This window comes from Lepisma saccharinum, chromosome 29 (genome assembly GCF_977018435.1).
Source record: "Lepisma saccharinum chromosome 29, izLepSacc3.1, whole genome shotgun sequence".
Classification (NCBI taxonomy): domain Eukaryota; kingdom Metazoa; phylum Arthropoda; class Insecta; order Zygentoma; family Lepismatidae; genus Lepisma; species Lepisma saccharinum.
The window spans coordinates 47,688,076-47,713,767 of NC_139257.1; the positions used below are offsets into that span (position 1 = coordinate 47,688,076).

Consider the following 25,692-nt stretch of genomic DNA (forward strand, 5'->3'; position numbering starts at 1 on the left):
GACGAATCGGTTCTGATCATTGATTGGTTCCGATAGTGAGTCTAAAAGCCAGCGTTACCAGAGATATGTGCACAGAATCCATGAAAGCTGCTGTGTAATTACACACACTGATTTTGAAATTACTCTCATATTTCACACATACGCCGAAGGAGGGGGGGGGGGTTAAACCGCAAGCAGCTGGATTTCCAATCTTAAAAAAAGAGAAGAAAATCAAAGAAATGTCATTTTTGCAATTATTTGATTCAATTTGATTGCTTTATTAAATGCTTCATAAATGCATCCGGGGGATTGAGAGTGGGGCATTGTCCCCCATGGATTGGTTCGATTTTTTTGACTTCGAAATGAATCCGTGATTTGGAGGAAAATGCCTTTCTTATCCTCTGGAAAAATTCGTCGTTTGGAAAAAATCACGCCCATTTTCGAAAGCAAAGTAGTGGGGGAGTAGAATGAGACAAAGTGATCATGTACTTAGGTATAGAATGTATGAAAGTAGGATCGTTCAGTAAGTCTTTTATAAAAATTTACAAAGCAACCTGTACATGTAAGGTGTGAGTTAACATGAATTGGCTAATATGGAATGTGCCCAAACTACTACAAACACCAGCTCAAAGTCCAGACATAAATCCCATTGAGCATTTATGGGCAACTTTGAAGAGGCGAGTCCATAAAACAGGCATCAAGTCCAAACAAGCCGAGTGGAATAAAATGAGCTCCGAAACATGTTGGAAACTGGTTAATTCTATGAAATACAGGTGTCAATCAGTAATAAAACCCAAAGGATAGGCATCAAAGTATATAGAACTGTCAGTCAATTTGCTCGGAATATACTTTTTTCTTTTATATTATTAAGTGTACGAATAGAAAAGTTGTACAAAAAATGGCATGTTTCTCTGTTTCATTTAATTTATTATTGTCATTGGTTATACAGAATTTGGGTAAGATTTTATGTTCCTAATGATATTAGTTATTGAATTGTAAAGAAATAATTTCAAAAGAGTGTATTTCCTTTCAGATATTAAAGCATTTTCTTTGAAAATCTATGTCTAGGAATAAGAATGTTACATACTGTACCAAAATCTGTGTAAAAACAACTGTACAGGTAAGAAAATTAATGTCAAGAAGACAAAGAATTGAATAACAAAAAAGGATGTTAGAACCAGTTGATGAAAAGCAAAGTTACCGATTAATAATATATTTTATGCATAAGTAGTAGTGTGCAGTGGCGTGCCCAAGGGGAGTTGGTGGGTTACAATGCCCCCTTTGGCCCAGTATTCCTAAAAAAAAGATCATCAAATGCTGGATAAATGGCAAAATGAGGGCTGAGTACTAAAAAATATATACCAAACCCCCACCTTTCAAAAAATCCTGGGCACGCCACTGGTAGTGTGCATAAATGAAATCCCAATCTAATCCTTGCCCAATAAAATAAATAACCCTCGATTACACAACAAATGCTATTTTGGTACTTTGTAAGTCTTTGATGGGGAAACTCCAGGGATCTGCAACGTCATTTGGGGGGGGGAGGCTGAAAATGTGGAACAAAAAAGATCCGTAATGCTGGGATCCCTGGTTCTTGGCATGCTGAGAAACCACTCTGCCACAGTGGTAGGCATGGACGCCTGCAGGATATTTTTCAGGGAGGGGCAAGGAAGGTACTATTTTCCAGGGGGTGGGGAAACAATGCACATTTTCCTCAAAAGTAGTGTTCCTCCCTAAAAAACATTGCTTAAATTTGAATTTATGTTGTTCATGCAATAATTAACACACATTATTGTGGCTAAAATGAAATCATATGTGTGAAATGCATAATTTTTTGTTAACTTTCATTCTCCGGGGGTGGACACGCCTCCCCCCCCTCTTCCGGACGCTTATGGTGGTACATACATGTCTCCACAATGAACCCATTCATTTATGCAAGGACAAACTCAAAATTTGTTATAAATTTGAAATATTGTCGGTTATTTTCGTAGCTTTTTATAGGCTCACATTTAAATATTTCATAGCTCGAGGGGAGAATGGACCTCATGGCCCCTCGTCTTTGTACGGGTCTGCCAGGTGATTTGGGGTGGAAGTTAATTTCTTGTACAACCGGAGGGAGGGGGTTACCTGTCGTACGTCTGTTCCCTCTGACTTCATCGATGGTACGTACACACGTCATAGTATTTTCGATTTTTTTTTTTAGTAAGGGGCCACAATATTTTACTTGTGGGAGGCACAGGAAATTTCTCTAACACACCAAAAAAGGCATTGATTGCCTTTAACTAGAGGTGTGGGAACGAATTTCTTAAATCCCAAAGTCCGTGATGGCAAATGTTGGAAATTTCCCCACACTGGAAATCTCGAATTCTACACACCATTTGCCCCTTAAGTGACTGTTTTTGCTTTTTTTGAATAAGAGGCAACAGTTTTAGATGTTAGAAAAACAGATAAAATTAAACACTTTTAAACATGATAATTTGGAATTTACCGACAGTTTGGGATTCAGAAAAATCGAATAGTCATTTCGTGAAGTCGGGATCGGTACGGGAAATTTTCTTCCAATCCGACTTTTTGGGATTCCTCATACTCCTACATGGACATTTTTTTTTTTACGCATTCCAACCCTCTTTGGAATCTACTTTGGCAGTGTCTGCTGCCACGTTCCTTTTCTGCTGGAATCTCAAAAAAGATGCGCGTGGCAGTAGACTCGGTCTATTACTTTCACAAAAATGTTTTAAGATTAGGTCCCTCAGCATTCTTCTAATAATAAACCTAAATGCTCTCGTAGTTAGATTAGGTTCTGCACCATCGCCACTCAATCTTCCACTTTACAAAGTGCTGGATAACGACAGGCGGGAGATTTAGGCGGCGGTGGGTTGCACCAAGCATTTTTATCCTCTGCCTTGTAAGGTGGAACTTTCTCCTGCTTGGCGTACGACCTGGCAACAGAAACTGGAGAAAGTTGTGTTTTCGATTGTGTTTTGTTTGTTTATTACGTGCTAATGTCGGCTTGTCAATTCCAAATGCATGCTTTTTCAACTGAAATATGTTAAAAAAAAACTAAATATTTATTGCAATAAAATGAAACAGCTGATAGAAGTAGGTAATGCATGTGTCGTACTCTCATATAATATCAAATGTATGTTATATGATACAATATAACCCGTAATCTTTCGAAGTAGTGGGAAGCTTACAAAATTTTCAATTTATTTTTCACGTACTCCAATTAACATAATGCAAAAAAGAATATTCCTGGTCTTATCTTTCAGTAAGACATACGGTCACTTTTTTAAAAATATTAAACACTACTAAACAGTGACCAAAATTTTACGAAGTGGTAACAAATGCAAGTTACATTTATTCAATTTTTAGTGCAAGGCTGACATATCTGAGTTTGTGTAAATATACGGAATGAGAAGAGCAATCTTCTATTCTGCTCTTACTAATTTATCATTCGTTTCTGTTAATAATTTATCAATCCGTAACCCCTTCTTTAGCGAATAGCGAGTATAGTATTATCAACGTTGACCATCTTATAGGTTTCTTCTTTATTTATAATGCAGCTTTTGTGCAAGATTAATATTGAAAGTTGGTTGAGTAATAACGATGCAGATGAAAATTATTTTTTTGTATTCAAAACAAATTCGAATAGCACAAAAAAAAATGTTAATCAACGGTTCCATGTACAAGGTACATTTTGGGAATTACTATCATCTTAGCACAAAAGGAAGAATCAAATAGTAATGTAAAGTACCGTAGTACTGTATGTACGCATGTTTTATTCTTATTAAGAAAAATTAAGAAACTCCAGGCTGTATATACTTTCAGATAGGTAGTTTCGTGCAACGTTATATGCTAGTGCAATTCAAGAACGTATATATTTCTTTACAAAAAACACTAATATTCACCAGGAAAATATACCTTGTACATACGTACAAGCTGTGGTCCTTTTTAGACGAGTGGATAGGGACAGTAGTATTAGCTTAAATAAACAAATTATAATTTGCCAAACCTATTTACATGCTTATTTATGCTATTATATGCCTACGTGGATAGGTTAGGCAGGCCAGGTTTGGTGTTGCTAGCATGTATTTCCCAAGGTGCTAATGCTGCCCCTACCCGCTCGTCTTCTTAGGCCAGTTATTTTGAAAAATCAAATACAAGATCATGTATATTGCATATGAATGTTAAAAAAACAGAAAAAAACTTGAGTGCACGTTTTATGCATCTTCAGGCATGTAGATTCGTGCAAGGTTTATTACAATGGTGCATTTTCTTTGTATCTACGAAACGTAACACCATTCGGAAATTGTTCCTTGTATATACGTAGCTATCAACGCCGGAAAGACACTGCTGTACCTGTCTCTATTATTATTATTCTTTGCCAGTTTTAAAGTTAAAGTACAAAATCTCGCACAATGTAATTAAAAATATGTTGCTTCGCATAAAACGTTTCCTCTAAGTAGTAAATACCGAAAAAAAAACTTTGGCATTTACGTCTTATGCTCTCCCATGAATATTACAGTACGGTTGGTTAGGTTAGGTACAAAACCAGTAGGAAATTGTTCCTTGTACATGCATGTCAACATCGTAAGGATGCTTGTTAACAGTAAACTTTTTTTTGCCAATTTTGGAAGTTAACATACAAAATCACACATATACAATGTATACGTTTCTTAAAAGATTAGTATCACGTCTTATGTACTTCTAGGTTTGTAGTTTCTTGCAAGGTTATTATTGTAAATGTGTGTGTTTGTAAAAAACACACCACCATTCGGAAATTGTTCCTTGTACGTACATATGTATGAACTGGACGGTAAGAATAGCTACTGCTAAATATTATACGTGCATTCTTTGCCAGTTGTTATTCGGAAACAACACATTACTTGTTTATTTGCAATGTTACATTCACACCAATGGCGACGGAAGTGACTAATAATATTACACGTGTTTTAATCTTAAAGATTACAAATTACTAGGATTGCGAAAAAGCAACTGATGCATGGCGTACATTTCGTGTATTGCGTTTGGTTGAAAAAAATTGTTACAGCAAACACACATTCATTTATTTGGAACGGCATTTTAATACAATTTTGCAAGCATCAAACTCATTACTTTAACCTGATTTTATTTTCTGTACCCGCATGCACTCAAATCCTACATACGAAATTACAGTGAAACTTCTAATGCTAATATCAATATACAACATTTGCGGAAAACACACGAAAATGACCACCTAATATTCATTTCTACGCATATATTTACAAACGTTGCTTTATTTATTGCCGTTCCTGGGATAATTAACAAATCCGTTTTTTTTGCTGTTATTTGGTAATGCAAAACATGCAGCAAACTTTCGCAATTTGCAACAGCTGATCGAGACTTTGCCATTTTATCAACTATAAAAGTGTAAACACAGATTATACTAGGTGCTGCACGTATCTGTTGGCTGCACAGTGTACTGCTTTTCCATGTTTACCTGGCACTTAACGCTTTAGGCGGAACCCCGACCGCCACTTACGTTACACGGGACTTTAAGTGCTAGGTAACGTTAGGCGGACATTGAACAACCGGAAAATGGTGTTAAGTGGGGGATAAGACGTTAAGCGGAGATGGTGCAACCGGCCCTTAGCAGACGAATTACGTGGCAGGAGCAAATTTGACGCTTATTCTTACTGCTGACACGTGCGTGGCAACAGACTCGCCCCCACTTTTGTGAATTTTTGGCTGGCAAACTGAGCAGCTTGCTGTGCTACGAGCAAGAGTTGGTTAGTGCGAGCCTGACCGAAGGACTCATTTTCACATGTTGAATGAACGCGTTTGCTCTTCTAGTGACGTCACATAGTATAATATGGAGGAATGTTGTATGTTCTTTAGGTGACGGCGATTTACGTTATAAATGTATTTTTGTTGTCTAGAGATGTATGAAAGAAAAGAAACCTTGTGGTTGTGTTATTCAAGCAACTAGCACATTAGGATTAAATATAAAACAATAGTCGGTGGTAAGTTTATTATTACTGCATATTTGAGTTTAATTCTATGCATTGCTCTAATGTCTCTAATAAATATAATGTAGAATAAATAATAATTGACAATAGTGATGAGTGTATTGCGAATGTTATACTGAGAATCATTTATTTTTTGGTGCTATAAACAATCTCGAAACGCTTCCCTCCTATCCATTTTGAAGTAATTGTTTCCGCTACTATGAGAGAATTTGTGGTGTGCACACTGGTATGTCCTTTCATTGTATCGTGTTTGAAATACCTTACATGTACATTTATTTAATGAAATTGTGTTCATAAGCAGATCACAACCTATCGTGGTAATGAAGGGTTGAAAGAAACCGTAAATAATGGGCTAGTAGTTACACAGGCCCAAGTTCCTTTTGTTTTATTATGATTTCATCATGCAATTTTTACATGGTTCGATTTCGATGTACGTTTCTTGGTAACAGTAGTATAAGCCGGAGACACATAAAACTCGGTTGTTTTCAAATAAAAATCATTGCTACTTACCTCATATGCATAGCGGAAGATTTTTCAAGCTGGCCATAACTTTTTTTTTTTAATGAAAAACACGTTACTTTTAACATTATAATCATTTATTGGTCGTAGCTAATTCGGCGGGCAAATCTTGACTCACGTTGTCTATCGTCAGCTGATATGCAGTATCGTCAGCTGATGTGCAGTGTTTCCAAACTTATGAACCGATAAATTCCGCACAAACTATTCACAAAAGGTTTTTAAGCGAAAATTGAGGCTAGACTGTACTTTACGTCCTTATCTGCATGGTGATTGCTTCTTTGCGTTCGCGGTGCGCGATCGTGGTGCGGCACCCGGCATCTCTTCGGGTAAGTACCTTTTCCTTTTTACACTTTCTGTTCACGATAGCCCCACTATCCATTCACGGGGTCGAGGTATGCCTACGAGGTTAGGTTAGGCCTGTTAGGTTAGGTTCCATTAGCACTCATTTCACCCCTAAATATGTGCTTCATCATCTAAAAAATACCTCAGTACGTTCAATTGCGCATATCCGGACAACATCGGTTTTTCTCGATTTACTCCTTCAGGAAATTTTTGCTCGCTTTGGGATTTACGTTGTTGAATTCCTTATAAAATTAGCTTTCCAACGATATATGACACGTATTCCTTAGGAAAAGGACGTAAGCTAGAGTCTTACCTTTTATTGAAAAAAAAAACCGCTCACACGTCATCTTGTCAAACTTCCGCGTGCTTGCTACACTGTGAGGGGGTTACATAACCAAACGCACGGAACATTTGATTCACGTAGTCGACGGTAATGGCGGCACGAGCTATCGCACAACGGAGATGCATGATTGACGAAAAATACCTTATTTACAGGCAAAATACGTAGCAGGATTATAAAAAAAAAATATCTCCGGCTTCAGAAAGTCCTTAAGAACACAATTCCGTAAGTACTTTCTCGTCTTTTCTCCTGTAAATTTTAAGAAATCCGTCTCCGACTTATACTACTGTTACCGGCAGCTTAGGTTTGGTTCCCTTAGCATTAAAATAAAGTCCTTAAATGCATTCTACTAAGGTTCCCATTTACTTCTACATTCATTCCCACGCTTCTACGATATTTACTGTTGCTTGTCGACTGAGAATATGTTGTACATAAGAAGTGCGTGAGGTAATTTTCAAGTTGTTTTTTCCAACATAAATAACTTTTGGTAAATGTTTACTATCCTTCGGACACCTATAACTTCTGAGTTTCGTCAATTTTTGACATTTGTACTTACCTATCTGCTTCGCGGATAATTTTTTAACGTGTATTCACATTCTTTTGATCAATTTTTTTTAAAAAAAGTGTTTTTGTAACTGAAAAACGTACGTTTCTGCAAATGGTTTGTGGGGCTATGTGTCAATGGTTCGTGGGGCTATGGGAGAATGGTGTGAGGCGCTATGCGAGAATGGTGTGTGGGGCTACGCATATTTTTTTCGAAACCAATTTTTAACTATGTAACCTATTGTGACCCTACCTAACCTAACCTAACCTTACTGGAAATGGTCCGTGGGGCTATGCGTCAATGGTTGAATTTCCGCTATGAAACATTCCCACATCACACAAAACACCTTCCAGATGTTAGACAATAATACAGGAACTTATTACGGTAAGTAGTTTCTTCTGTAGAAATCTGTCCGAAGGATAGTAAACTAGTACCGTCTCTTTGTGCTAGGAGAAATCATAAAACAATGTGAACCGTTACTGTTACACATGTCAAAGTGTTGTGTGATTTGTGGCTATGTCTCCGGTGCTCGAAGTGAGGGTAAGTACGGTAGATGGTGTCCCCAGCTAGCAAAATTTTCGCAAATCACCCCCCCCCCCCCACCGGCAATGCCTTCATGGCATCCATGCATGAACATACACGGGGTCACTCTTTCCTTTTTTTTAACTCCCCCCCCCCCAAAGCAGTCTCACTGTCACCATGTTAAACCACAGGAGCATCTTCCCAGTTATCCTCAAGGCACAACCCCCACCACATAACAGTTTTCACTTCAAGCACTGTTTGCATGATCTAGATGCTACCTAAGTCTGTAGCTTATTCTGATCCGTCTGTGTGTAAAGGTAGTATTATTTTAAAAGGTACCAGTTCCGTATGTCAGAGACACATTAAAATTAAATATTTTGTGTTTCGCATGGTTCGTACTTACCAATTATTAGGGACATTTAATTTTCGCGATGCGCGAAATCGCGAAATGTGAAAAAAAGATTCAATTTTGAACATTCCTCACGTAACTACACCCCAATGATGAAATATGCATGAGTTTTATTCGCGAAGTAACGCGAAATAACCGTGAAATATCATCAAATTAAGTAGGAAACACGCAAAAACCGGCAATCGAGGTTGCACGCGCAAACTGTCGATTTGTAACGAAACGTTTGCTTAAAGTTTCCTACCACTAGCAGCTGAAGATCGTTTTATCTTCGTTCACATCAGGAAGGCGCTGCAAATTGGGATTTCCCATGCACATAATCTCAGTTCGAAAACTTCGTTCCCTGTCAAGCTGCATTCCTTTCTTCCCCCGAATGTTTGCTCAACTTCGAGTTTCATTGAACTTGCTAGCTGTGGCAGCGATAAGATTAGTCTGTTCCCGCACATCAAGGGAAACAATGGTGCCATTGGTGTTCAGTCATGAATGAATTTTGTTTATCATCATGTGATTTTTAACATGTGTTTGTGTATGTGCAGTAGTGATTATTTTATTTGTTGGACAGCAAGGATATCCTTTAAATACATACAATGAATAAATCACTTGAGATATGCAATTTAGAAATGAAGTGATTTTGTGTTGATGTTTTCTTTTTTTGTTGGACAGCTAAGTACTTGTGCATGTGTACAGTATATAAAAAAATAAAGTAGTTTATCAATTTATAGCTCTTTTGTATGTTGTTTCCTCTCATAATGAAAAAGTGTGTGAAATTTTTTTTTTCACTGCTGGTATATACCGCTGATGTAACATTTTATTTACCGCTCTCCTCAGTTTTTATTTACCATAAATTTGTGTCCCTACCAATTATGTATTGTGGAACATGTGCCATTATGCTTTTTACATGAAAACAAACACAATTTTTCACATGCAGAGTGATTTTTTTTATTCCTTTCTTCGCTTCCGTAACACACAATATGGCGCACACATCTTGACTCAAGTTGTGGGTATGCAGTGTTTCCAACCTTCACCGAAAAATACCAAATACCTACTATCGTGTTCGTCATGTTTGCGAATTGTACGTTATGCACGGGTAGCTGACAGATAGCCCCACAAACGTCGGAAACCTTAGAGAGACTCATTTCCATAAGTAGTTTATTCTGTAAAAATGAAGAAATGTGTCTCCGATATACGGATCTGTTACCATTTAAAATACATAAACTTGTCAAAAATGTTTTCTTGGATTTCAAAATAGGAGTAAAATTTCAGTTCTGTAATTACTTTGTAGAGCCAATAATGAGGAAAGTCCAGTTTTAATTGCAACATTACCAATTACTTTGTACAGAACTGAAAGCTGTTATGATGTGAATTTTATACCATCCTCCAGGTTGGATTGGTAAAGAGTGCAGTATGAAGTCAGTGGTCTCAGATTTGAACCCTGATCAAATCCTGAATGTGTGTGTAGAGGCAAAGCATTTTCGGAATATCTCTGAGGTTTTCTTATGCATAAGTTGAAAGCAAGTCGCACAGAAACCAAATCAGTTGGGGCAAGAGGAAAACAATTAAATAAACTTACCGGCAAATTTTCCGTATCCGGAAAATGGATTTCTTAAAATTTACAGGAGAAATTAGTTACCGAATGCAGTTTCTTTAGACTTGTGGAAGTTCGGGGAAGTGTTTTCTCGCATCGTTCATTGAATTTTGCCGGTAAATCATGTATTTTTCGATATAAATTTGTGACTGATGCACAAAAGCTGTTGCATCCATTTCCTTCCAGCCGGATGTTGCCTGTGTAGGATGACGTGATCCCAGTCAGTGTTTCCAAACATGTGTTTTTGTAACTGAAGAAGGTACGTTTCCGCAAATGGTTTGTGGGGCTGTGTGTCAATGGTTCGTGGGGCAATGCAAGAATGGTGTGTGGCGCTACGCATTTTGTTTCTAAACCAATTTTTAACTATTGTAACCTAAACGTGACCAAACCTAACCTAACCTTACCGGAAATGGTTCATGGGGCTATGTATGAATGGTTTGTGGGACTACATAGGTATTTTTGGGTGGAGTGGGGTGGAAACACTGCATGCCGACTACGGTAGTGAAACTGTGACCGCCATTTAGCATGTTACCGAAGGGAAAAAGAAACTGACAAAACATACTTCATACTTCATTTCCGTTAAAAAAGCGAAATACCACCTTCAGCAATGTTTCTCAATGCAGAATACGTAAGTAGGAATATGGAAAGTGACATAAATAGCGAGTTTTAGGCATTTTCCGGATACTGAAAATTTACCGAATCTTTACAATCCTTGAGGTTGAAAATGAACAAAGAAACTGTGGGTGACAAAGACAATGCAGAAACTACAAAAGGAAAAGCTCACTAGCAAAACAATGAAATAAACTTACCTTATGCATTGTAAATGCTGCAAATGCCATTAAATAAAGAAGCGAATGTTTTATTAAAGACGTTCGATGCCGTCAAGTTTGAAATCTGAATCTGAAATTTTGCAAGCATCTTCAGCACCTGAGAATGAATCGTCCACACTGCTGCTACTGCAACTGTTGCCAACACTGAAAGCAAGATGCTCTGTTTCTAACTTTGTCCGAATGTATTGCTCCTTAGTTTTCCTAACGCTGCTGCAACACGCCTCCCATTCCTCCTCTCCAATCACGGAAAACGCTTCCTTACGGTTCCAGTTCCTACACGTCATTTAATTTGAAAGTCACATTCTGTTTTGCAGCCAATTGTTTAGAAAAGCCCCAAATTTTCTCTATTGTATTCAGATCGTGATGATATGCAGGTAAGCGAAGGGCAGTGTGGCCATGTTTTTTCATCAGTTCATCTAATATGTAAGTTTCTTCGGTTTGTGTAGTTTTATAAGGCTGCAGAGTTAAAGCTTGAACGTTTCGTCTGTAAATGGTATATTATTTTTTAGTAGCCACTCTTGCATTTCCATATGAAGATTATGGTGACCTCTTGGAGAAAGTGAAGAGGCTTGCTGAATGCCTTGGAGACAAGGCTGAGAGGAGAAATCTAGGTAAAAATTTACTATTCCACAAACACACGTAACTTCTTAGTTTTGTTACTTTTAACATTCGTACTTACCTATCTGCTTCACGGAACATTCTTGAAAGTGTATTCATGTTTTTTTGACTACGAGTACTTCGTTATTTGCGTTGTTCCGTTTGCGTAAGAAACAGTATGGCGCATACACCTTCGTAGATATCGCGCACCATGCTTGTGTTTTTTCGATTCAGTGTTTCCAACCTTTGTAACCGAAAAAATACTCATGTGGAAATTTTTTTTTAGCTGCTTCGCATTATTTTACGAACAAAATTTTAACTATGCTTGCCTAACCTAACCTAACCTTGCCAGAAATGGTTTGTGGGGCTATGCGTGAATGGTTTTTGGGGCTAGCCATTTTTTCAAGTACCCAATTACAACATCCCGTGGATCTTCCACACCCGGTATGAATTTCACCATGCATCCACGACACGTCATCTTTTCGGAAAACAATGGCATGGTTGGAAACCCTGCAATCGCCAAAACACAAGCATGAGGCGCGATAATCTACGGAGGTGTACGTGCCAAAGGGTATTGTGCGTCGGAGAATTAATTTTCAACAAAAATAATGAATTTCCACTATGATACATACCCACATGACAGAAAACACCTTCCAGATGTTAGACAATGCTACAGGAACTTATTACCGTAAGTAGTTTCTTGTGTAAAAATGAAGAAATCTGTTTGTGGAATAGTAAATTAGTACCAAAATCTAGCAGGTGAGAACGAAACATGACAAATATTATGATTACCCAAGACAGGTCAGGAACAGTGGAAAAATATGTTTGTAAATGCTTCCCAAGTATAATCTGCCTTTTAGACTGTTGGCTACACTTCTAGAGACTGTTGCTTGAACTCAAAAGGAGCTTTTCCACTCTCTGAAATCTCAAAATTTGGTTAAGCTCATGCATTAACGAAGAGCAGTTCCAGGACTGACTCTAATGAACATGTATTTTGATTAATTCCAATTGTTGGAAAAATAATTCACAATTTTTTAAAGGATGTGACTTTCTTCTCTCAATGTGAGATGATTTTTTTTTCTACAAGGTCCTGAATTGTCTTTTTGTGAGACATGATATGTAATTTGTGAATTCTTGCTTTATGTCAATTAAAATGATGACATCAACTTCATTCATCATGTTGGTTAAAAATATATACAAATAATAAAATATCTCTTCACCTCAACCTTCCTAATCTCCATCATCAAATGCACCCCCTCCCCCCAAAAACTTGTCCCTGGGTCTGCCCTTGTATGTAAGAGCCTTGCTCTTTTAGTAAGCAGAGAATAATGGAGCTACCTCTCACTTATTATATAGATTTTGCAGGTTTGTGAAATGCTAGGTGTTGAAAAGTTTCTCATGATAATGCCATATCTTATCTCCATTAGATTACTATAATGAAAAAAGTTATCAGCATTTGTTTGCTTTGATTAGTTTTATCTCTGCCTTTCCTGTGTCATGGCTGTAAGGATCATAGAAATGGATAATGATTCTTTTAGGTTATTCGTCAAAGCTGTAGTATATCATCTCCGTAAGTGAAAACCGACCATGTGTGTGCATTATTATTTTCTTGCAAGCTAGTAGAGTATCCAGAACTCTTCATCTGTCAGGGGTGGGGGGATGAATTTAGACACTTATACAAAATTTTAGAACATTTGAAGGGAGGCTGCTCCAAAAATCACAATCTCGGACTCTCAAGGTGTTTTGATTTCCACTGGGGTTCTGTTGCTATTAAGAATTCCCACTGAAATTTCTGGTGCAGTTTCCACCATATCTACCGGTACTTGTCCTGCTCCCAGATGGTCCATCTATTGACATCCACATACTACTTTCTAGTGTGTTTAATATGCCAGTGTTTTAAACATGTTGTGGTGTTCTATCATGAAGATTTACTGGTGCATTATTGATATTGATGCCAAAGTATTGAATATTTAATGTTTTTAGGTATAGATATTGAAACTTAAGCCTAATATTCTTTGTGTTTTTGAAAGAGGTGACGGTGTACATGTTCAGAAGTACTGCTCTCGTAACTCTTTCTAAATCTGATTTTTCTTTTTCAGAAATAATTATTTTCTGATAATAAAACTGTTATACATACATATATAGGATGGCAAAAGAATCATTTGCGGAGTTTGGTGGAATTCCAGAAGTCATTAAAAAAGTTAGAGTTTTATTCGATCACAAGCGAGGTAAGCAGACGTAGGAATAGGAACATTACCTTTCGTAATAACATCTTAGATAACACCACGGTGTCTACCAGTCTGGAAATCTGGAAATGTCGGGGAACTTTACTGTGCTTCTGGAAAAAATCAATATATTTTTTTATGGAAGTGCCCTAAAAATAGGTTCTTGAACAAAGTAGAAAGGACAAGCCAGGAATTTTAAATTTGTTGTGGACAAACTGTTCTACATTTATATGCTGAGTGTTACTGCTATTTACAGTAGAAATTGCATATTAAATACTCAGGTCATCGTTTCTCAACCTATGGGGTCCGCCCCAGTGCTGGGTCCCGAGGGGGCGTTTGTTGAGTCGCAAATTCAGGTTCGAGAATTTATTTACTGTGTCTTAAAAACCTATTGCATTGAAATTACTAAGGTATATTGTTTTAACGATTTAAATTCAACCCGTCTTGTACGTATTCTAAACTCTGTATGACTTGAGATGACCGGACCCCTCTCCGATTTTCTTCATATTTGACATAGTCACTAATTGAGGCCTCCTAATTACGAATCTGAAGTTAAAATTTGTCGGAAACGTCTAGAAATTGCGAACTATTGACACTAGCCTCACAAACCATTGGCGCGTGGTTAGTTTAGTTTCGGTTAGGTTAGGCAAACATAAACTTAGTTAAAATTTCGTGTCATGGTAGTATCAGGATCTAGAAATTGCAAATAATTGCGAACCATTGGCACTAGCCCCACGAACGAAGTGGGGTATTATTGTTCTGTACTAAGAAAAGACGGCACCTTTCTTCTTCCGCAATTTCCATATCCTGCCATTGACAATATGAACTATCCGTTGTGCTAAAGCTACGAAGAAAAAAATATGAAATAACCCGATTATGTGCAAGAGAATTACGAAATTATACAGAAATATGTCTTATTACAACAAAATTGAAGAAATATGTTGTAAAAATTCGAGATTGGTGAAATATGTCAAAATATGCTTTGTCAAGTTTGTCTATTTTGGCTGATTTTCATCAGATATGTAAAGATCTCACCCCAATAATAGATCTGAAGACAATTGAAATGTATGTTATAACATAAAGTCCCGGGCCCTAATCATTAGTGTAATACATTTCTTCAAGTATTATGTAAAAGATCCCCCCCCCCCCGATGCCCCTATCCAACAGTCAGTTTTATGTTAAATTTTCCTTTTTCTTATTACCTTTAACTTCGTTTAATGGGTTTCTCTGTGTGTTGTTTAGCTAAAATTCAATGTCTTTATGCAAATGTTTAAATACATGAATTTCCCCTAATGACTTAGTTTGTAAAACTTTTGTTCTTGGTCTGGAAAACCTGGAAAAGTCTGGATTTTGTTTCTCTCTAATTGTAGACACCTTGTAAGACTTTTTAACAACTTGTATGTATGAAAACAGAAATTTTTGGAAATTTTTCTCATGAGAGTGAGAGAGCCTGATTGTCATTGTGTGTTTGAGTATGCAGAGAAGTGCTAAGTTCCGTTTCTGAAAATTCTCATTTTGTTATCTGTGATCCTTGACCCAAGGTCTGTACCATATTATAGTGGCTGGCTCTGTTGATTTTACTGTAAAGTTCCATCATATTAACGTATGAGATGTTGCAGTTACGAAGGATGAACAGAGGGCACTGAAGATGATCAAATGAAATTGCAAATAATTAACTTGTACTGTTTGGTTCAAAGTTGTTTTTTATTAACCTTCAGTTCCTTTTTGTGTTACATTGAGAATTTAAATCAATTCTCGAATGGTTTTCCTTTGCTATTTATTTGTGTTCCTTTATTACAAATAAATTTATTAACCGCTAGTGAATTCACTACAGTTTATGTACGTGTTGCAATCAATGTAGTTATTAAACACTTTTTTGTAATTAACACGCTTGATTTGTACATTCATTTCTTACCCTAGCTCATGTACGACATGTACAGAGTGGTATCAGACAATAGGGAGAAACTTGTTTCATGAAATCTACAGGGAGGAAACATGTATCATGAAAATATTTATGTCAAAACTTTGGAAATGACGCAGAGAAACTTTCCGATCTACTGTTACGACTTTTGTTTGTTGTTGTTGAGTTTGCCCTCCGTATCTGTAATGCCTCTTATCCTTCTTAGCAGAACCCAGCTTCCTTTTTCAATTTCCAGTCATGAGGTGCACTCTAACGAAGCTGATCCATTGATGTTATTACTGTAAAAAACATGTTAGAAAATAGTTTAAAAGGTCAGAAATTAAAAATGGCAGCAGAGAACAGTTACTAAGGAATTTTGGATTGAATCTTAGCAGAGGGTACACTTAATTCAGATCTCACTTTAAACAATAGATTTTGATTGTGCATAAAAGGAGAGCGAGAGAGAGAGTGTGTGTGTGTGTGTTTTACACAGAGAAAATCATTTGTATTGGCACCTTTAATTTGCTAATTAGAAATTAAATATTATTTGCAAGAACTTAGTGGTTGTTGATGTGAATGAGATTGGACTTTTAAGCTACCATTATTTTAATTCTGATGGTCCTGACTGTCTCAGTAATAAAAGGGGGTGTTATTTTATTTTTAGTCATCCATACACTTGTACAACATGAAATTTGTCCGTTCCCATGGTGCATTAGTCAATATAATGGGGCACAAATACAGAGGGCCCTGGCTTGAATCTTGTCTAAGGCATGGATGTATCATTATGTGTGTGTTATTGTCTATTTCATTAGTTAATCCTCATTGTGATTAACCCAAGAAGTTGAAAAGTGATATAAAGTGACCGAAATAGAACATTGATCACAATTTTGGTCTTTGAAATCCCTTACCCATTCTGGTTCTGTGTGGAGCACAACCCACAAGAACAATGGTAAATACTCCAATCTCATTCAGCATAAAAATTTTTGTGTATTTGAATGCACTGTACATGCCTACACTAAGGATGATATTGGTATGAGATGAGACAAGACTTGGCAGTGTGAATACAGTCTCATCTCAATTTCTATACATATATCTTGTTCTCTTGTCTAAATATAAGTACAAATAGCATATGCAGTATATCACAGGCCAAACTTTCAGTGTACAACCTTGTTATAACTGTCTTCATTTTATGCTTGTTTTGATGCTGCGAGACCTTGAAAAATGAAATTTTATCCTGAATATGTATGTAACCAGCAAACACAGGTTCAAATATCTAACATGTCTATAAATAATCAAATACATATCTACATGGTATGTCCGGAGAAGTTTCATAGTAAAGTAAATTTGGTTTAGGTAATTTTTTCAATGACATACCTGTCTTGAATGAGATATATATTTTTTTACCAAGGTTCATGTCATTCTCGCCCTCGTATTGAAGGGTCTTGTAACTGATGAGGATATATAAGCAGATCTTCATCGAAGACAGGAAACCCGCAGCCTGGACCTCCCGCTGGGATCGGGCTCTCGCAAGAAGCTTCGGAATTATATGGTAGGAGGGGCTGAGAGGCACCACTCGAAATCTTGCTTCCACAAAAAGACAAGAGATGGCACTAGTAATTTTCAACAGCTCTCAAGCCTCACTTCAACGGAACCATTGCCCTGAAGCGATGGATTCCGAGAAAACCCACCTGCGAAGACCAGTGCTTCGACATTGACCGCAAAGGCATTGCTTTTCTTTTGCTAGCGGTTAGGAAACCATAGTATGATGTACATCTATTTAAAGACTAGATTTTGGAAAATACCTCACTATTATAATCATTCCTAACAGATACAGAAGGTTGTTCGGGATCAGTGGTGACGATTTTGAAAGCCGCTGGCGGTGCTGTTATCCAAACGGTGCATGCTGAGTCACGTCAGTACCGAGAACGAGTGTGCAGAGTGTTGTGCCATTTACCTACAACGATGCCGAAGAAAATTGAACCATACTGGGAGGGCTACATAACAGCCCTTTCCGATGCTAAATATAGCTATTCGGCAATCAAAGGAATGTGCAAGAAGCGTGGTTTTGTGATATCGAAGAACGGGATCGGTGCGGTATTGATCAAAAAAGGCAAAGGCCAACTGGGCCTAATTCCACAGGGGAAGAAACAGGCAAATCCACGAGCAGCTACGAGTCGTACACCAGACATAGTGCGAAAAGTGAAGGCCCTTGTGTCAGGTGGTAACCCTGCCCCCCAAAGGAGTATCGCACGTAAGTTGGGAATGTCTGCGTCAACAGTGAACACCATAATCAAGAAGGACCTGCAACTAGAAATGCGGCATACGCGGCGAGTTCACAACCTGTTGCCTCGTCACATTGCGGAACGTCGCACGAACGCTAGAAAGCTCTATGAGACCTATCTTGCAGGGGAGAGATTGAAAAATGTGGTGACATTAGACGAAGCATATGTCTACCTTAGTGACTATCACAAACCCCGCGCGATTTACTGCCACCCTCACAACAAAAACCATTATCAAACATTGTATCGAGAATGCCAGGAAAGTTTTCCACGGGGTTTCATGATCATCACTGGATACTGCTATAATGGCAAGCTAGCATTTCGCCGTGTAGCTAATAATGTGAAGGTGAACTCCACGTACTACCAGGATGAGGTTTTAACACCCATTTATAACATAGATATCCCGGCACTGTATGAGGGGGCCAAAAACCAGGTCTGGGTGCACCAAGATAAAGCATCCAGCCATACCTCCCATTCGACTCGTCTGTTCTTACAGCGAATGGAGGTGGAAACTGGCATCCGTGCAATTCCTTACAGCGACATTCCGGTCAAGGTGCCAGATGGGTCACCCATGAACTTCTGTGCATTTGGACTCCTAAAACAGGCCTTAGGAAAGAGACGTCCACGTACTCTCAATGGCCTCTGGAAAGCCTGTCAGGAGGAGTGGGAAAAGTTGGACATGATAACTTTTCGGAAAAGTCTGTTGCAATGGAAATTACGTTGCCGGGCTATAGCGATGCTGGTTTTCCAATTGAGCATGATCGTTGGTGGCGACATGGGTTTTCATGGACTTATCACCCTTCCAACATTGTCCTCAGAGATCCCGAACGACCTTCTGTAGGAGGTTACTGAAGAAACAACGTTATAAAAACGAGTACTTTTTCAAGGAACGCTCAAGCAATTTACCACAGATATTCTGTACGTAGCAACGAGATAAATCGTTTATATATGTGGTTTTATTTATCTTGCGTTTCTTTTGCATTTTCAACATAAATCCAACATCAATAGATATAATAAACATTACTGAGTGAATTCAATAATCGCAGCAATATCTCTGGACAGTAGTCTTACATCCTTTTCGTAAAACTGCATGGCTACGATCTAAAAAAATTGTCGATTAGGCACACACAGGAGATGTACTATGTTGCGTTGTCACCTTATAATCAAGGGGTCCCGGGTTCGATACCCATTGGAAGAACATGGTGGTTCGCATCCCACTTTAAAATGTAGGTCCAGTCCCGATTAGCCTTCCTGTGCATAAAGTGTACTTAAATCAACAATTCAATGAATCGTCTTGGCTGGAATATGAGGATATGTATCACTTCGATTATCCCTAAGCGTTATTGTTGACAATTTATTGACACTGTTGCTGCATGAAAATTTTAGCTCCAAACGCCAAGAAGAAATGTAGCTGTAGCGAAATTTGCGCTACAAACTACAGGAATTTTGTAGTTTTGCTACAGCTATTTTAAGAATGTAGCGCCGCTACAAGCAATGCTATATTTCAACCACTGGTAAATTGCTGACATGTTTATTTGAAAAGTACCTGATTTTCTTACGTTTTTTATTAGCCTCTCAAATATTATCACAACGGCCCGTTTACGATCATTTTGACTCTAAATTCACCCTTACACCGGCCTAAATAATGTTCTTGAACTCCCACCGCAATGGAAAAATCTAGATAAAACCCTGACTTTATCTTTTCCTTGAATACTGGCCGACAAGATATTCGAAAGTTAATGTTCGTCATTCAAAAATAATTAAAACATTTTTTTTTTAGATCGTAGCCATGCAGTTTTACGAAAAGGGTGTAAGACTGCCATCCAGAGATATTGCTGTGATTATTGAATTCACTCAGTAATGTTTATTATATCTATTGATGTTGGATTTATGTCAAGAAATGCAAGATGAATAAAACCACATATAAACGATTTATCTCGTTGCTACGTACAGAATATCTGTGGTAAATTGCTTGAGCGTTCCTTGAAAAAGTACTCGTTTTTATAAGGTTGTTTCTTCACTAACCTCTTATCTGTTAGGAATGAGTATAATAGTCAGCTATTTTCCAAAATCTAGTCTTTAAATAGATGTACATCATACTATGGTTTCCTAACCGCTAGCAAAAGAAAAGCAACGCCTTCGCACTTAATGTCGAAGCACTGAGTCTTCGCAGGTGGAAGGTTTTCTCGGAATCCATCGCTTCAGGGCAATGGTAACGTTGAAGTGAGGCCTGAGAGCTGTTGAAAATTACTAGTGCCATCTCTTGTCTTTTTGTGGAAGCAAGATTTCGAGTGGTGCCTCTCAGTGCCTCCTACCATATAATAACGAAACTTGTTGCGAGAGCTCGATCCCAGCGGGAGGTCCGTGCAGTGGATTTCCTGTCTTCGATGAAGATCTGCTTATATATCCTTATCTGTGGTCTTGTCTTGTTCTCTCCTTGATTTTTACAGGCCCCTTTTGGTACCATCTCTAGCTTGTACTCTTTGCAAAATAGAAGTAGTGTTTGTGTTCCTTGATATTGTGTTAAGTACATATTTACCATTCAATTGAATTGATGTTTTAAGTCCACTTTATGCACAGATTGGGTAATCGGGACTGGACCTACAGTTTAAATTGGGATCTGAGCCCTTTGATTACAAGACAACAACGTTACCACCATGCCTCGGGAAGGCCCTCACCATTCATTTGAAGTGAATTACTTTCACAGGCACAGAAAGCATTGGTAATGTTTCAGATCGTTTTTGATTAATGAATTCAAACTATCCTTTTATCATTTATCTTCAGTAAATCACAGTAGAGTTGCCATCTGTAATGGTATAAGTTCAACTTGCTGTCTACTCAGACCAGGAATTGAGATAGAAATAGAAGTGACATCTCCACGTAGTGAATTTGTGTGGATGAATTTCCAACTCATCTTTTGGGTGTACTAAATGACAACTTCATCCAAAATTAGGGAGAAATATTTGTTTCAACTAGAGCTTATTTTCTATGTAAATTACATGCTTGGTTTGCCTTTCTGATGTGTTCTACCTTAGATTTACTTCCAGATCCTGAGAGTAGTTCGTCAGATGATAGTGATTGTTCCAGCTCTGGAGGAAGTGATTTTTCTGATGATAGGATAAACCTCCATCAACTACAAAGGAGGAAAAAAGGTGTGCCATTTATAACTTCAAAATAACAAATGACAAAAATATCCATCCTCACGGTCAAACAAGTATAGTTGTAGCGGGGATAAGGTGAAGCAGAAAATACCATGGCAGCAATTACTAATTGGCATAGGTTAGATGTTTGAAGCTCGAGTTATGCTTGCAAATGCCTATTGGTTATTGTGGTAGGAGCTTTTTTCCGCAGACAATGCTTATGCAATCTTTTGACCTTCGTGAATGGTAGCCTCCAGATTGGAAGTTTTCAGGCATGTGCTTTTCAGCATCACGCCCCTGACCGCCTTTACCCCCCAAGGTTTCCCCCAGGTACCCACATCATTCGACGCTGGGTGGGCGCCGGGGCTGCTTCCAACGTTAGAAAAGTTCCTGGATTTGAACCGGCCGGGGATCATTCCATCCAACAGAAATTGCCATAAGTATTGAATACATAAGTAATGATTTGGGTGAGATAAAAATATGGTGTGATGCAAATGGCCTTACAATTAATGCTAATAAATCATGTTATACATTTATTGGAACTCAAAATGCTATTGGTTCGGTCGAGCACACTAATACAACAATTAAAATAAATGATGATGTCATACCTAGAGTTCAAGTAGTTAAAAGTCTTGGACTAATATTTGACACTCGTCTATCATGGGATGAGCATATTAGCCGCCAAATCAATAAATCATTTGGAACACTTAGATTCTTGTTTAAATTTAACAAACTATTATCTTCAGAAATGAAGCAGCGAATAGTTGAAACACTTATATATCCATTTCTCGACTATTGTGACGTAGTGTAGTCTGGTAGAATAAATAAAACTTTACAAGCAAAAATTCAAAAATGCCAAAATGCGTTCTAACGATGGAAGCGGCCCCGGCGTCCACCCAGCGTCGAATAACATGGGTACCTGGGGGAAACCCTGGGGGGTAAAGGCAGTCAGGGGCGTGATGCTGATCACATTACCCCACTCCCGACCGGATCAAGAAAGTGTGGGGCGTTACCCCCACACCCCCTATATGCCTTCATGGCATGGTGCTATGCACAGGGGAACACTTTACCTTTTTGCGTGCATGCGGTTCATATTTTGCATCCCGAGGCGTGAACATATTTTACCTTCCATAAATAGTAAGCATATCCTCAATATGTACCGTAGGCGACTACTGCATACATATTGCCTTATACATAAAATTATTACATCTGGCAAGCCGTCGTATCTGGCAGACATGTTGATCCCTCGCACCAGTATTCACAGCCACCATACAAGAAATAATTTCAAATTTAACCTTCCACTCTGCACAGGCATATCAGTCGTCGTTTTCATATTTTGCTGGAAAAATATGTAGTGCCCTACCTAAGAGCATGTCGAGCATATCTAAAATAGAATCTTTCCGAAATGAAGTAAAGAATTTTCTTTTGGCAGAGGAGAGATTGTGTTCAAATACTATGATGTAACTTGTATGTTTATGTTATGTATTTTTTATACATTTTATTTTATTTTTATGTTGTCTCTTCACAATTTTTGTATCATTTTATTCATACATTTATTACAATTACTTTATCAATAGATTTTGTAACTAACTCATACAGTTGATTGTACACTGTATTAATACTGTAATAACATAAGAAATGTAAATTTAAATGTAATCTATGACACGGGTTAGGTGGCACAACAGCCTCAGGGTGAACCTCGTCCACTCAAATAAAGAATTTGAATTTGAATTTAGTCGGTCTGTGAAAGAAACGGGCAGGCCTTGTAGTGCTTATATCTACTTACAATTGACAAAAGTTAAATGAGTGAAGCATCAGCTTGTTTGCTTTTCGAACAGGCATATCTGTGAAAGTCCAGATTGCTTTGTTAGCTAGATGCAGACTTCTTGCAAGTCAAGGTCACTGGCTGAGGCTTCTCTCTACATTGCGTGGGTTGTGGACCTAAGATGAATACAAGTCAATGTACTGGCATTTTCAGATTTTCTCTGTACATAAACAATTATATGTGTAGTAGTTCATTTGCAAGAAAAGAAATACTTTTCAAATATCATTGTAACATGTACAAGTAAAACATTTCAGCAAGAAACAGTGGTTGAAAAGTAATAACCCATTTTTCAATAACATTCCATATTTTTCTTGAAAATAATCTACTTTTTCAAAGCTTGTGCTAAAAATACAAACAATTGCCTTTTAGTTTTGTAATTTGAGTTGTGTCAGACTCTCATATTTGTGTTAGGGTGGTACAAACATTTTGTACAGTTATTTATTCAGTAATAGTGTATGAATGACATCTAATTTTTTGAAACAAATAAAAAAAAGATCAATTTTTGAGAAAATGGCTACCCAAAGTTTGAATACCCCACCTTCACAAAGTCCCCTCCTTGACGTAGGCATGTAATATATTGCATGAGAGAGCTCTTCAAGACCTTTCCAACAGCATCCGAATCACTATAGGTGTCCTGATTGCCAAAATATTGCAATTTAAAATTGACAAGGTATTGAAAATGGTTGAAATCACACGTTTTGCATGCTTGTAATTTCGAACAAAGGATATGGATTTGCAACTTTGCATATCCCTACCTGAAGTGGTCCTTTCAGTATGCAAAATTTAGAATGAATGAACATATGTAAAGTTTAAAAAGTCCCTCTTTGGTTGATTTCACAAGGAACGACCCCCACAAAAGTATAATTTTACAATTTCGTACAGTTTTTAATGTTTAATTTTTCCATAATGTGTTTCACTTTATTGTTCCGTTTGTGTTCCAACAGAGAATGAGAAAACTGTACTTCGTCAAAATTCAAAAATGACTGCGGACAAAAATGCTCACGAATTACTTGAACAGGAAGAGAGGGAAAAGAAGAAAGCTGAAAAGCGAAGAGCAAAGAAGAAGAGGTTGAAGGAGAAGAAAAAGGCTGAAAGGGAAAAAGAAAATAGAGCTGTACCAAATAAAGATGATAATCAAAATAAAAGGTCTTCTGATAAACACAATAAAAGGTACGTGATAGGTTCAGAATAAGAAGAAAGAGGAACAAAGTTTATATTCTGTGAGAGTTTGTTTTATGTTTAGGATGAAGATGCAGTATGTGATTTACCTTCTTATGTTTTTGATATATTATGAACAATTTAATAATTAAATTGGTGTTGTCACATTCAGAGTTGTATAGTGGAACCACACCAGAAGCTGCAACTTCTGTGCACCGTACTCCTGCATGGAGGGGAGGGGCAGAGTGAAGCATGCTTCCTTGTGGCCCGAGTTGAACCGATGGATGGGAAGGTGCACAGAGTAACATGAACAAAATATTGGTCCCGGCAGAGATGTATTATATTTTATAGAAAGTTTTATCAGTTCACGCGAATTTTGGTTACCACGAATTACGAACTGTTTTTTAGTTCGTTACGTCATTAGATCTCATTTAACACGAACTTTCAAAGTTTTTCATAATTTTTTTTCTGTTGTTCCTCTGCTAGGTATGTAAGAAATCGCTCAACAATCTCGATCATCTTGTCAACAATCAACTTGTACAGTATTGTAACCAACAGATTCAGATCAGCAATGTCTTAAAATGTGTTTTTCTATTTAAAACATAGCCAGTACAAGGAACATCAAGATTAAAACTTTGAGTTCAATTGCTCGACCATCGCATCAACAATGAACTTATTCGTATTTAACCAACAAGTTCAGATGTGTTTTTCTATTCTTTAAAACGTAGCCAGTACGAGTAACATCAAGTTGCAAGCAGTAAGACGGGAGTCATGGCCAAGAGGAAGCAGACAGGTATAGATCTGCAAACAAAACTGAGAATCCTAGAGGAAGTAGACAGTGGTGCATTGAACAAAACGACAATTGCTGAACAGTATGGAATTGCCAAATCTACATTATCTACAATACTTAAATACATAATACGTATTGTAAATGGTTAATGTGTAGAAAAAACTGTATTGCAACAGTAAAATTTGAGTCCCCAGTTAGCACAATTTTTTTTAAGACGAACTCTTGATTTTCGGTCCCTTGGGATTAGCGTTAACGAGGGTTTACTGTATTAAGTAACAGAAACTTGCAAGTGCTTTTTCTTAAAAAAAAAGAAAATATATGCTTCTTGTTTTGAAACAGTGGTTGAGCTTGAGTTGGTGTTTTAAGTCCACTTTATGAACAGAAAGGCTAATTGGGATTGGACCTACAGTTTAAAGTGGGATCCGAACCACTATGCCATGTGCCTCCACTGGGTATCGAACCTGGGACCCCTTGATTACAAGGTGACGATGGTACCACTACGCCATCGGGGAGACCCTGTGAAGCATAGGTTTTGCAAATACTTAAGAAAGTGTAAAATGATTTGTGATAAATACAAGGCTTGAGCAAATATGAATTATAATGCATAAATAAATCCTTATCTGTAATTCCTTTATTGATACCAAGGTAGCTAATTTTCAAAATAATCTCCCTGATTGGCAATACACTGGCACCAGCGCTTCGG

The 25,692-nt window shown here is 37.6% G+C and overlaps 1 protein-coding gene across 5 annotated transcripts in view; it reads left to right on the forward strand.

Moving 5' to 3' along the window:
* The first annotated feature begins 5,797 nt into the window (after positions 1 to 5,797).
* Positions 5,798 to 25,692, forward strand: part of LOC145981241 (uncharacterized) — a 44,488-nt gene continuing 24,593 nt past the window's right edge. For 2 of the 5 annotated variants that reach the window (XR_014440941.1, XM_083114390.1), the window contains exons 1-4: positions 5,798 to 5,981; positions 13,772 to 13,900; positions 21,112 to 21,228; positions 23,986 to 24,211. Coding sequence is in view for 4 of the 5 variants with exons in the window: in XM_083114390.1 (XP_082970516.1) it covers positions 13,819 to 13,900; positions 21,112 to 21,228; positions 23,986 to 24,211 (425 nt within the window). In the remaining variant the exon portion in view is untranslated. Of the gene's footprint in view, positions 5,982 to 13,223; positions 13,243 to 13,771; positions 13,901 to 21,111; positions 21,229 to 23,985; positions 24,212 to 25,692 lie in introns of those variants that run through there. The other 3 variants (XM_083114393.1, XM_083114392.1, XM_083114391.1) reach the window with 3 other exon arrangements.